The sequence below is a fragment of the Petromyzon marinus genome, chromosome 79, assembly GCF_048934315.1.
Source record: "Petromyzon marinus isolate PM22_M1 ecotype Great Lakes invasive population chromosome 79, UKy_Petmar_22M1.pri1.0, whole genome shotgun sequence".
Taxonomy (NCBI): domain Eukaryota; kingdom Metazoa; phylum Chordata; class Hyperoartia; order Petromyzontiformes; family Petromyzontidae; genus Petromyzon; species Petromyzon marinus.
Window position 1 is genome coordinate 22,402,179 of NC_133745.1, and position 13,508 is coordinate 22,415,686.

Genomic DNA, 13,508 nt, shown 5'->3' on the forward strand with positions numbered 1-13,508 from the left:
ATCACCACCACCATCACCACCACCATCACCACCATCACCACCATCATCACCACCATCACCACCACCATCACCACCATCACCACCACCATCACCACCATCACCACCATCACCACCACCATCATCACCATCACCACCACCACCACCATCACCACCATCACCACCACCATCACCACCATCATCACCACCATCACCACCATCACCACCATCATCACCATCATCATCATCACCACCATCACCACCATCACCACCACCATCACCACCACCATCACCACCATCACCACCATCATCACCACCATCACCACCACCATCACCACCATCACCACCACCATCACCACCATCACCACCATCACCACCACCATCATCACCATCACCACCATCACCACCATCACCACCATCATCACCATCATCATCATCACCACCACCACCACCATCACCACCATCACCACCTCCACCACCATCACCACCATCACCACCATCATCACTATCACTCCGGATCGGGTTATCGACAATGTTTTCAACGTCGTCTCAACGTTGAGCCCCAACGTTGAGACAACGTTGGAGCTCAACGTTGTCTCAACGTTGTCTCAAAGTTGTCTCAACGTTGTCTCAACGTTGTCTCAACTTGGGGCTCAACGTTGTCTCAACGTTGTCTCAAAGTTGTCTCAACGTTGTCTCAACGTTGGGGCTCAACGTTGTCTCAACGTTGTCTCAACGTTGTCTCAACTTTGGGGCTCAACGTTGTCTCATCGTTGGCTGAACGTTGTCTCAACATTGTTTACAACGTTGTCTCAACGTTTCAACGTTGTCTCAACGTTGTGCCCCAACGTTTGCTCAACGTCGGGTCACAACATTTGCTCAACGTTGGCGTTGTCATTCAGCCGGATCCTCCGTTGCCAAGGACGCCGAGAGACAGCGGCTACTGGGAACACACAAAGAGACACACACAGACACACACACAGACACACACACACTGACAGACACACACAGTGATACACACACAGTGACACACACAGACACACACAGAGACACACACACAGACACACACACACAGTGACACACACACAGTGTGACACACACAGAGAAACACACAGACACACACACACACAGTGATACACACACAGTGATACACACACACAGTGACACACACAGTGACACACACACAGTGATACACAGTGATACACACACACACAGTGATACACACACACAGTGATACACACACACAGTGATACACACACAGTCACACACACACACTCACAGACACACACACTCACAGACACACACACACAGTGATACACACACAGTGATACACACACAGTGATACACACACAGTGTGACACACACAGTGACACACACACAGTGATACACACACAGTGACACACACACAGTGATACACAGTGATACACACACACACAGTGATACACACACAGTGACACACACACAGTGATACACAGTGAGACACACACAGTCACAACAACAACAACAACCGCCATTCGCCACTAAGTGGCGGTGACGTCACCACGACGCTTGTGCCAGGCTATGTGCACCCTGAGGCCACGTGAAGTGTCGAACGCCCGCTGGCAGGAGGTCACGGGGCAGACCCAGGTGCCACGGGTCGACTGACTGAGATGGCTAGCTGATGCACCACCTGTGCCCCCTACTGTGCCAACCTGCTGTGCTTTAGCCACCCGGCGCTCCGCTCGCTGTTGTGAGCGTCGCTCCTCCGCCCTCCGTTGTTGTTGGAGGGCGACTGCCTCCAACTGCCCAGTAGCATCCTTCACGAGCCTCCTCCACAGAGGCCGATCTTGACACCGCTGGTACCAGTCATCGGCAAGTCCACTCAGCTCCACGTCCTCCTGTACCACATCACTCCATCTCTTCTCTAGCCCGTGCCGCGCCCGCTTAGCCCCCTCAATCCGGCCAAACAAAAGCTGTTTCGGCATGCGGTGGCTGGGCATGCGGGCTACATGACCCAGCCATCGCAGCCTTGCCTGCCGGAGGAGCTCACTGATGGGACCCTGCCCAGATCTTTCAAGGATTTGTGAGCTCCTCACACAATCCAGTCTGGTTAAACCCAGGATGGATCGTAGGCAGGTCAGCCTAAATGTTTCTAACCGGCGAAGATGTTCCATTAGGGGGGTCCACGTTTCGCAAGCGTAGAGAAGGGAGGGAATGACCGTGGCCGAGAAGACCTGAAGCTTAGTGAGGAGCGACAGACCAGGTAGCTTCCACACAGCGTTACGCAACCGATGAAAAGATATTGCCGCTCGACTGATTCGGAGTGAGACCTCTGCTGTTAAACTGGAGCCAGTCATAAGCACACTGCCCAGGTATGGGAAACTCTCCACTCTCTCCACAACTGCCCCATCACCGATTGGGAGTTGTGGGGGTGGAGTGTCCGATGGTACAAAATACCCAGGCAGGTAGGATACACACACACACAGTGATACACACACAGTGATACACACACACAGTGACACACACACAGTGACACACACACAGTGATACACAGTGATACACACACACAGTGATACACACACAGTGATACACACACACAGACACACACACACAGACACACACACACAGTGACACACACAGAGACACACACAGAGACACACACAGTGATACACACACAGTGATACACACACACACAGTGACACACACAGAGACACACACACAGACACACACACAGAGTGATACACACACACAGTGATACACACACAGTGACACACACAAAGAGACACACACAGACACACACACAGACACACACACAGTGATACACACACAGTGACACACACACAGTGACACACACAGTGATACACAGTGATACACACACACACAGTGTGACACACACAGTGACACACACACAGTGATACACAGTGATACACACACACACACAGTGACACACACAGAGACACACACAGATACACACAGTGACACACAGTGACACACACAGACACACACACACAGTGACACAGAGACACACTCAGAGACACACACACAGACACACACACACTGTGACACACACACACTGTGACACACACACACAGACACACAACAACAACAACCGCCATTCGCCACTAAGTGGCGGTGACGTCACCACGACGCTTGTGCCAGGCTATGTGCACCCTGAGGCCACGTGAAGTGTCGAACGCCCGCTGGCAGGAGGTCACGGGGCAGACCCAGGTGCCACGGGTCGACTGACTGAGATGACTGAGATGACTGGCTGATGCACCACCTGTGCCCCCTACTGTGCCAACCTGCTGTGCTTTAGCCACCCGGCGCTCCGCTCGTTGTTGTGAGCGTCGCTCCTCCGCCCTCCGTTGTTGTTGGAGGGCGACTGCCTCCAACTGCCCAGTAGCGTCCTTCACGAGCCTCCTCCACAGAGGCCGATCTTGACACCGCTGGTACCAGTCATCGGCAAGTCCACTCAGCTCCACGTCCTCCTGTACCACATCACTCCATCTCTTCTCTAGCCGGTGCCGCGCCCGCTTAGCCCCCTCAATCCGGCCAAACAAAAGCTGTTTCGGCATGCGGTGGCTGGGCATGCGGGCTACATGACCCAGCCATCGCAGCCTTGCCTGCCGGAGGAGCTCACCGATGGGACCCTGCCCAGATCTTTCAAGGATTTGTGAGCTCCTCACACAATCCAGTCTGGTTAAACCCAGGATGGATCGTAGGCAGGCCAGCCTAAATGTTTCTAACCGGCGAAGATGTTCCATTAGGGGGGTCCACGTTTCGCAAGCGTAGAGAAGGGAGGGAATGACCGTGGCCGAGAAGACCTGAAGCTTAGTGCGGAGCGACAGACCAGGTAGCTTCCACACAGCGTTACGCAACCGATGAAAAGATATTGCCGCTCGACTGATTCGGAGTGAGACCTCTGCTGTTAAACTGGAGCCAGTCATAAGCACACTGCCCAGGTATGGGAAACTCTCCACTCTCTCCACAACTGCCCCATCACCGATTGGGAGTTGTGGGGGTGTAGTGTCCGATGGTACAAAATACCCAGACACACACACAGACACACAACAACAACAACCGCCATTCGCCACTAAGTGGCGGTGACGTCACCACGACACTTGTGCCAGGCTATGTGCACCCTGAGGCCACGTGAAGTGTCGAACGCCCGCTGGCAGGAGGTCACGAGGCAGACCCAGGTGCCACGGGTCGACTGACTGAGATGACTGAGATGAGTGGTTGATGCACCACCTGTGCCCCCTACTGTGCCAACCTGCTGTGCTTTAGCCACCCGGCGCTCCGCTCGCTGTTGTGAGCGTCGCTCCTCCGCCCTCCGTTGTTGTTGGAGGGCGACTGCCTCCAACTGCCCAGTAGCGTCCTTCACGAGCTTCCTCCACAGAGGCCGATCTTGACACCGCTGGTACCGGTCATCGGCAAGTCCACTCAGCTCCACGTCCTTTTGTACCACATCACTCCATCTCTTCTCTAGCCCGTGCCGCGCCCGTTTAGCCCCCTCGATCCGGCCGAACAAAAGCTGTTTCGGCATGCGGTGGCTGGGCATGAGGGCTACATGACCCAGCCATCGCTGCCTTGCCCGCCAGAGGAGCTCACCGATGGGACCTTGCCCAGATCTTTCAAGGATTTGTGAGCTCCTCACACAATCCAGTCTGGTTAAACCCAGGATGGATCGTGGGCAGGCCAGCCTAAATGTTTCTAACCGGCGAAGATGTTCCATTAGGGGGGTCCACGTTTCGCAAGCGTAGAGAAGGGAGGGAATGACCGTGGCCGAGAAGACCTGAAGCTTAGTGCGGAGCGACAGACCAGGTAGCTTCCACACAGCGTGACGCAACTGATGAAAAGATATTGCCGCTCGACTGATTCGGAGTGAGACCTCTGCTGTTAAACTGCAGCCGGTCATAAGCACACTGCCCAGGTATGGGAAACTCTCCACTCTCTCCACAACTGCCCCATCACCGATGGGGAGTTGTGGGGGTGTAGTGTCCGATGGTACAAAATACCCAGGCAGGTGCTTAGTTTTAGTGGGGCTGATGGTAAGGCCCCGCCTCTTAGTGGCACGCTCCAGTCTCAGCAGCAGCGTCTCCAACTCCTCCTCTGAATGAGCAGCTATTACCAAATCATCAGCATACATAACGTGCTTGAGCAATAGGGAGCCATCCCTTGACCGCACCCGGGCATCGATCAGCCTCCCATTATATCTGTACCACATGGAGAATCCCCGGTACAGCTACTGAAGGCTTCACGAACTACGTGGTCAAAATAGATGTTAAATAACGTGGGAGCCAGAGGACATCCCTGTCGCACCCCAAGGTGTACAGGGAATGGCTCTGACTCCCGGCCACGTAGTTTTACCTGGGTCCGCTCACTATCATGAAGGTCCTTAATGATCATGAGCAGAGGGTCAGGGACTCCAAAAGCACGAAGAACAATCCAGAACCCAAGCCTACTGATGGTATCATAGGCCTTGACCAGGTCAATAAAGCAGAGATGTAGGTCTTGTTGGAATTCCCTACACCTCTGCTGTAGCAGACGGACAGAAAATATGGCATCTGTGCAGGACCGCCCTTTCCTGAAACCGCATTGGGGCTCAGCAAGCCTCTCCTCAGCGTGTCTGGCAAGGCGATGCTGAATAATCCTTGCCAGGACCTTTCCCGGCACACTGAGGAGTGAGATGCCCCTGTAGTTGTTACAGTCTGTGCGGTCCCCCTTCTTAAAGAGGGGGACCACCAGGGCATCCTTCCAATCCTGCGGAACCCGTCCAGTGGTCCAGACTGTTGTTATGATGTCACGTAGGGCAGTCTGTGCACAAACGCCACCCTCCCTCAGCATTTCGCTTGGGAGATCATCTCTGCCCGCTGCCTTTCCTGGTCTCAGACTCCGGATCGCCTTCAGTACTTCCTCAACAGATGGCACCTCAGCCAGCCACTGACAGGGGGTGACTTCTTCCAATATTTGAGGCACCGCAGCCTCAGCAGGGTCATCCTCACTTTGAGCCACGATGTTTTCCTGGCTGAGGAATTTTCCCTCCCCCAGGACCTCAAAGAAATGCTCAGCAAATCTGCAAACCTGTTCCTGGGGGTCGGAGATTGGATCACCGTTTTTTCCCCTAATGATGGTAATAGGTGTGGCGCTGCAGGTTACTTTTTTGATGGAGTTAAATAGAGATTTGTGATCACGGGCCACTGAGGCAGACTCCATCTCCTCAGCAACCCGCGACCACCACCCATCCTTGCAGCGCCTCACGGCTCTCCGAACCTCCGAGCGAAGGCTGCGGTAAGCCTCCTCATTCTCTGACGTGGGATTCTGTAGCCGATGGCAGTGGGCCTGTCGCTTTTTCTCAACCATCCTGAACACCTCCTCTGTCAGCCAGGGTCTCTGGGGAGGTCTGGACCGCGTACCCAAAGCAGCCATTGCAGCTGCATGAATCACAGTGACACACACACACACAGTGACACACACAGTGACACACACACACACACTGCTAGAGGCTACCTGTGGGAGCTTTCTATTTGTGAGTGACTGAGTGTATGAGTGAGTGTATGAGTGAGTGGCTGAGTGTATGCGTGACTGAGTGACTGAGTGTATGAGTGAGTGACTGAGTGAGTGAATGAGTGGGTGACTGAGTGAGTGACTCAGTGAGTGACTGAGTGACTGAGTGAGTAACTGAGTGACTGATTGAGTAACTGAGTGTCTGAGTGACTGAGTGAGTGACTGAGTGTCTGAGTGAGTGATTAACTGAGTGATTGAGTGAGTGACTGAGTAAGTGACTGAGTGAGTGACTGAGTGAGTGACTGAGTGACTGAGTGACTGAGTGAGTGACTGAGTGAGTAACTGAGGGACTGACTGACTAGTGAGTGTCTGAGTGACTGAGTGAGTGACTGAGTAAGTGGCTGAGTGACTGAGTGAGTGACTGAGTGAGTGACTGAGTAACTGAGTGACTGACTGAGTGACTAGTGAGTGTCTGAGTGAGTGACTGAGTGAGTGACTGAGTGAGTGACTGAGTGAGTGACTGAGTGACTGAGTGTATGAGTGAGTGGCTGAGTGTATGCGTGACTGAGTGAGTGACTGATTGTATGAGTGAGTGACTGAGTGAGTGACTGAGTGGGTGACTGAGGGAGTGACTCAGTGAGTGACTGAGTGAGTAACTGAGTGACTGATTGAGTAACTGAGTGTCTGAGTGACTGAGTGACTGAGTGAGTGACTGAGTGAGTGACTGAGTGACTGAGTAAGTGACTGGGTGACTGAGTAAATGACTGAGTGAGTGAGTGACTGATTAACTGAGTGACTGAGTGAGTGACTGAGTGACTGAGTAAGTGACTGGGTGACTGAGTAAGTGACTGAGTGAGTGAGTGACTAACTGACTGATTAACTGAGTGACTGAGTGAGTGACTGAGTGAGTGAGTGACTGAGTGACTGATTAACTGAGTGACTGATTAACTGAGTGAGTGACTGAGTGTCCAGCCAGCAGTGGAGAGAGAATGACTGACACAACTTCTCCGTGTGGGTGTTGGGGCGGAAACACTGTAGCGTTTAATGAGACATCATCATCATCAACATCATCAACATCATCATCATCAACATCATCATCAACATCATCATCATCAACATCACCATCATCATCATCAACATCATCAACATAATCAACATCATCAACATCATCATCAACATCATCAACATCAACATCACCATTATCACCACCATCATCAACATCACCATCATCAACATCATCATCATCAACATCATCAACATCATCATCAACATCATCATCATCAACAACATCATTATCATCATCATCAACATCATCATCATCACCATCAACATCATCAACATCATCATCATCAACATAATCATCATCAACATCATCATCAACATCACCAACATCACCATCATCAACATCATCAACATCATCAACATCATCAACATCATCACCATCAACATCGCCATCAACATCATCATCAACATCATCAACATCATCATCATCATCAATATCATCATCAACATCAACAACATCATCATCATCAACATCATCATCATCACCATCATCATCAACATCATCATCATCAACATCATCAACATCACCATCATCAACAACATCATCACCATCATCATCATCAACATCGTCAACATCATCATCATCAACATCATCATTATCAACATCATCAACAACATCATCATCAATATCATCATCATCAACATCATCACCATCAACATCACCATCAACATCATCATCAACATCATCAACATCATCAACATCATCATTAACATCATCATCAACATCATCATCATCAACATCACCATCATCATCAACATCATCAACATCAACATCGCCATCAACATCATCATCAACATCATCATCAACAGTATCAACATCATCATCAACATCATCATCAACATCATCAACATCATCATCATCATCAACATCATCATCAACATCATCACCATCAACATCATCAACATCATCATCATCAACATCATCAACATCATCACCATCAACATCATCATCAACATCATCAACATCATCAACATCATCATCAACATCATCATCAACATCATCAACATCACCATCATCATCAACATCATCAACATCAACATCGCCATCAACATCATCATCAACATCATCAACATCATCATCAACATCATCAACATCATCAACATCATCATCAACATCATCATCATCAACATCATCATTATCAACATCATCAACAACATCATCATCAACATCATCAACATCAACATCATCATCAACATCATCAACATCAACATCATCATCAACATCATCATCATCATCAACATCATCACCATCATCAACATCATCAACATCAACATCATCAACATCATCATCAACATCATCATCATCAACATCATCACCAACATCATCACCATCATCAACATCATCAACATCAACATCATCAACATCATCATCATCGTCAACATCATCAACATCATCAACATCATCATCAACATCATCATCATCAACATCATCATCATCATCAACATCACCATCATCATCAACATCATCAACATCAACATCGCCATCAACATCATCATCAACATCATCAACATCATCAACATCATCAACATCATCATCAACATCATCATCAACATCATCATCAACATCATCAACAACATCATCATCAACATCATCATCATCAACATCAACATCATCATCAACATCATCAACATCATCATCAACATCATCATCATCAACATCATCACCATCATCAACATCATCAACATCAACATCATCAACATCATCAACATCATCATCAACATCAACATCATCATCATCAACATCATCACCATCATCACCATCATCAACATCATCAACATCATCAACATCAACATCATCAACATCATCATCATCGTCAACATCATCAACATCATCATCAACATCATCATCAACATCACCATCATCAACATCATCATCAACATCATCATCATCATCAACATCATCAACATCATCATCAACATCATCAAAATCATCAACATCACCATCATCAACATCAACATCATCAACATCATCAACAACATCATCATCATCACTATCACCATCATCACCATCATCATCATCCCCATCAGCAGCACCACCATCATCACCATCAGCAGCATCATTCTAACAGCAGCGTCGCGAGAAATCTAGACAGATGGTGGTGGTGATGGTGATGATGGTGATGATGATGGTGGTGATGGTGGTGATGATGGTGGTGGTGATGGTGATGATGGTGGTGATGGTGGTGGTAATGGTGGTGATGATGGTGGTGATGATGGTGGTGATGATGGTGATGATGGTGATGGTGGTGATGATGGTGGTGAAGGTGATGATGGTGGTGATGGTGGTGGTGATGGTGGTGGTGATGGTGGTGATGGTGGTGATGGTGGTGGTGATGATGGTGGTGATGTTGGTGGTGATGGTGGTGATGATGTTGGTAGTGATGGTGGTGATGGTGGTGATGGTGGTGATGGTGTTGGTAGTGATAGTGGTGGTGATGGTGGTGATGATGGTGGTGGTGGTGATGATGGTGGTGGTCATGGTGATGGTGATGATGGTGGTGGTGATGGTGGTAGTGATGATGGTGGTGATGATGGTGGTGATGGTGATGGTGGTGATGGTGGTGTGATGGTGGTGATGGTGGTGATGATGGTGATGATGGTGGTGGTGATGATGGTGGTGATGATGGTGGTGGTGATGGTGGTGATGATGGTGATGATGGTGGTGGTGATGATGGTGGTGATGTTGGTGGTGATGATGGTGGTGGTGGTGATGGTGGTGATGATGGTGTTGGTGGTGATGATGGTGGTGGTGATGATGGTGGTGATGGTGTTGGTGGTGATGATGGTGGTGATGGTGGTGATGATGGTGATGATGTTGATGGTGTTGATGGGAAAGTATTGAAAGGTTGCCACCCGGGGTCTAAAATGTGGGTCATTAGGTCAAAGGTTAAGGTCAAACAAACATTTTCGGACAGAGTCCAACTCGGACTGAGATTCCCCGCGTCTCACCACCAACATCACCATCACCACCACTATCATCACCACCATCACCACCATCATCACTATCATCACCACCATCACCACCACCATCACCACCATCACCACCATCATCACCACTATCATCACCACCATCACCACCACCATCACCACCATCACCATCACCACCATCACCACCATCATCACCATCACCACCATCACCATCACCACCATCACCACCACCATCACCACCATCATCATCATCACCATCATCACCACCATCATCACCACCATCATCATCACCACCACCATCACCACCATCACCATCACCACCATCACCACCATCATCACCACCATCACCACCACTATCACCACCACCATCACCACCACCATCACCACCACTATCATCACCACCATCACCATCATCACCATCACCACCATCATCATCATCACCATCATCATCACCACTATCATCATCACCATCACCACCATCATCATCATCACCATCATCACCACCATCATCACCACCATCACCACCATCATCACCACCATCATCACCACCATCACCACCATCATCATCATCACCATCATCACCACCATCATCACCACCATCATCACCATCACCATCACCACCACCATCATCATCACCACCATCACCACCATCATCACCATCATCACTACCACCATCACCGCCACCATCACCATCACCACCATCACCACCACCACCATCACTATCCAGCTCGTGGCTGAGTCTAAACTCGGATGGACTCGTCCTTGCCACAGGAACGTGGACGCGTCCGGGAACTCCGCGTGGAGGTTCATTATCGGGGTACAACGTGAACACTCCACCTCTCCCACCTCCTCCTCCTCATCATCATCTTCACATTCATCATCATCTTCATCATCACCCAGCGTGCACGAGATAACCACAGTAGCTGAGTCCAGGACTACTGAGACTTCATCCACAGCCGGTCCCCCTCAGGGTAGCTGAGTCCAGGTCTACTGAGACTTCATCCACAGCCGGTCCCCCCATGGTAGCTGAGTCCAGGCCTACTGAGACTCCATCCCCAGCCGGTCCCCCCCAGGGTAGCTGAGTCCAGGACTACTGAGACTTCATCCACAGCCGGACCCACCATGGTAGCTGAGTCCAGGACTACTGAGACTTCATCCACAGCCGGACCCCCCAGGGTAGCTGAGTCCAGGACTACTGAGACTTCATCCCCAGCCGGACCCACCACGGTAGCTGAGTCCAGGCCTACTGAGACTTCATCCCCAGCCGGTCCCCCCCACGGTAGCTGAGTCCAGGACTACTGAGACTTCATCCACAGCCGGTCCCCACCATGGTAGCTGAGTCCAGGACTACTGAGACGTCATCCCCAGCCGGTCCCCCCCAGGGTAGCTGAGTCCAGGACTACTGAGACTTCATCCCCAGCCAGTCCCCCCCCCCATGGTAGCTGAGTCCAGGCCTACTGAGACTTCATCCCCAGCCGGACACTCACGGTAGCTGAGTCCAGGACTACTGAGACTTCATCCACAGCCGGACCCACCACGGTAGCTGAGTCCAGGCCTACTGAGACTTCATCCCCAGCCGGACACTCACGGTAGCTGAGTCCAGGACTACTGAGACTTCATCCACAGCCGGACCCACCACGGTAGCTGAGTCCAGGACTACTGAGACTTCATCCCCAGCCGGTCCCCCCCCCCCATGATAGCTGAGTCCAGGACTGCTGAGACTTCATCCCCAGCCGGTCTCCCCCATGGTAGCTGAGTCCAGGACTACTGAGACTTCATCCACAGCTGGTCCCACCCACGGTAGCTGAGTCCAGGACTACTGAGACTTCATCCACAGCCAGTCCCCACCACGGTAGCTGAGTCCAGGCCTACTGAAACTTCATCCCAAGCCGGACCCACCATGGTAGCCGAGTCCAGGACTACTGAGACTTCATCCCCAGCCGGTCCCCCCCAGGGTAGCTGAGTCCAGGACTACTGAGACATCATCCACAGCCGGACCCACCACGGTAGCTGAGTCCAGGACTACTGAGACTTCATCCACAGCCGGACACTCACGGTAGCTGAGTCCAGGACTACTGAGACTTCATCCCCAGCCGGTCCCCCCAGGGTAGCTGAGTCCAGGCCTACTGAGACTCCATCCCCAGCCGGTCCCCCCCAGGGTAGCTGAGTCCAGGACTACTGAGACTTCATCCACAGCCGGACCCACCATGGTAGCTGAGTCCAGGACTACTGAGACTTCATCCACAGCCGGTCCCCCCCAGGGTAGCTGAGTCCAGGACTACTGAGACTTCATCCACAGCCGGACCCACCACGGTAGCTGAGTCCAGGACTACTGAGACTTCATCCACAGCTGGTCCCACCCACGGTAGCTGAGTCCAGGACTACTGAGACTTCATCCCCAGCTGGTCCCCCCCAGGGTAGCTGAGTCCAGGACTACTGAGACTTCATCCACAGCCGGTCCCCCCCATGGTAGCTGAGTCCAGGCCTACTGAGACTTCATCCACAGCCGGGCCCCCCCATGGTAGCTGAGTCCAGGACTACTGAGACTTCATCCACAGCCGGACCCACCACGGTAGCTGAGTCCAGGACTACTGAAACTTTATCCACAGCCAGACCCCCCAGGGTAGCTGAGTCCAGGACTACTGAGACTTCATCCCCAGCTGGTCCCCCCCACGGTAGCTGAGTCCAGGACTACTGAGACTTCATCCCCAGCCAGTCCCCCCCATGGTAGCTGAGTCCAGGACTACTGAGACTTCATCCCAAGCCGGTCCCACCACGGTAGCTGAGTCCAGGACTACTGAGACTTCATCCCCAGCCACACCACCACGGTAGCTGAGTCCAGGACTACTGAGACTTCATCCACAGCGACACCACCATGGTAGCTGAGTCCAGGACTACTGAGACTTCATCCCCAGCCGGTCCCCCCCAGTGTAGCTGAGTCCAGGACTACTGAGACTTCATCCACAGCCGGTCCCCCCCAGGGTAGCTGAGTCCAGGACTACTGAGACTTCATCCGCAGCCGGTCCCCCCCATTGGTAGCTGAGTCTGAGTCCAGG

General features: G+C 51.3%; 1 protein-coding gene across 1 annotated transcript in view; it reads right to left on the minus strand.

Annotated features, from left to right (window-relative positions):
- Positions 1-842: 842 nt before the first annotated feature.
- LOC116937976 (intermembrane lipid transfer protein VPS13C-like) overlaps positions 843-13,508 on the minus strand; it is a 70,215-nt gene continuing 57,549 nt past the window's right edge. Inside the window, exon 17 of the mRNA XM_076057108.1 lies at positions 843-919. Coding sequence (XP_075913223.1) covers positions 843-919 — 77 coding nt within the window. The remainder of the gene's footprint in view (positions 920-13,508) is intronic.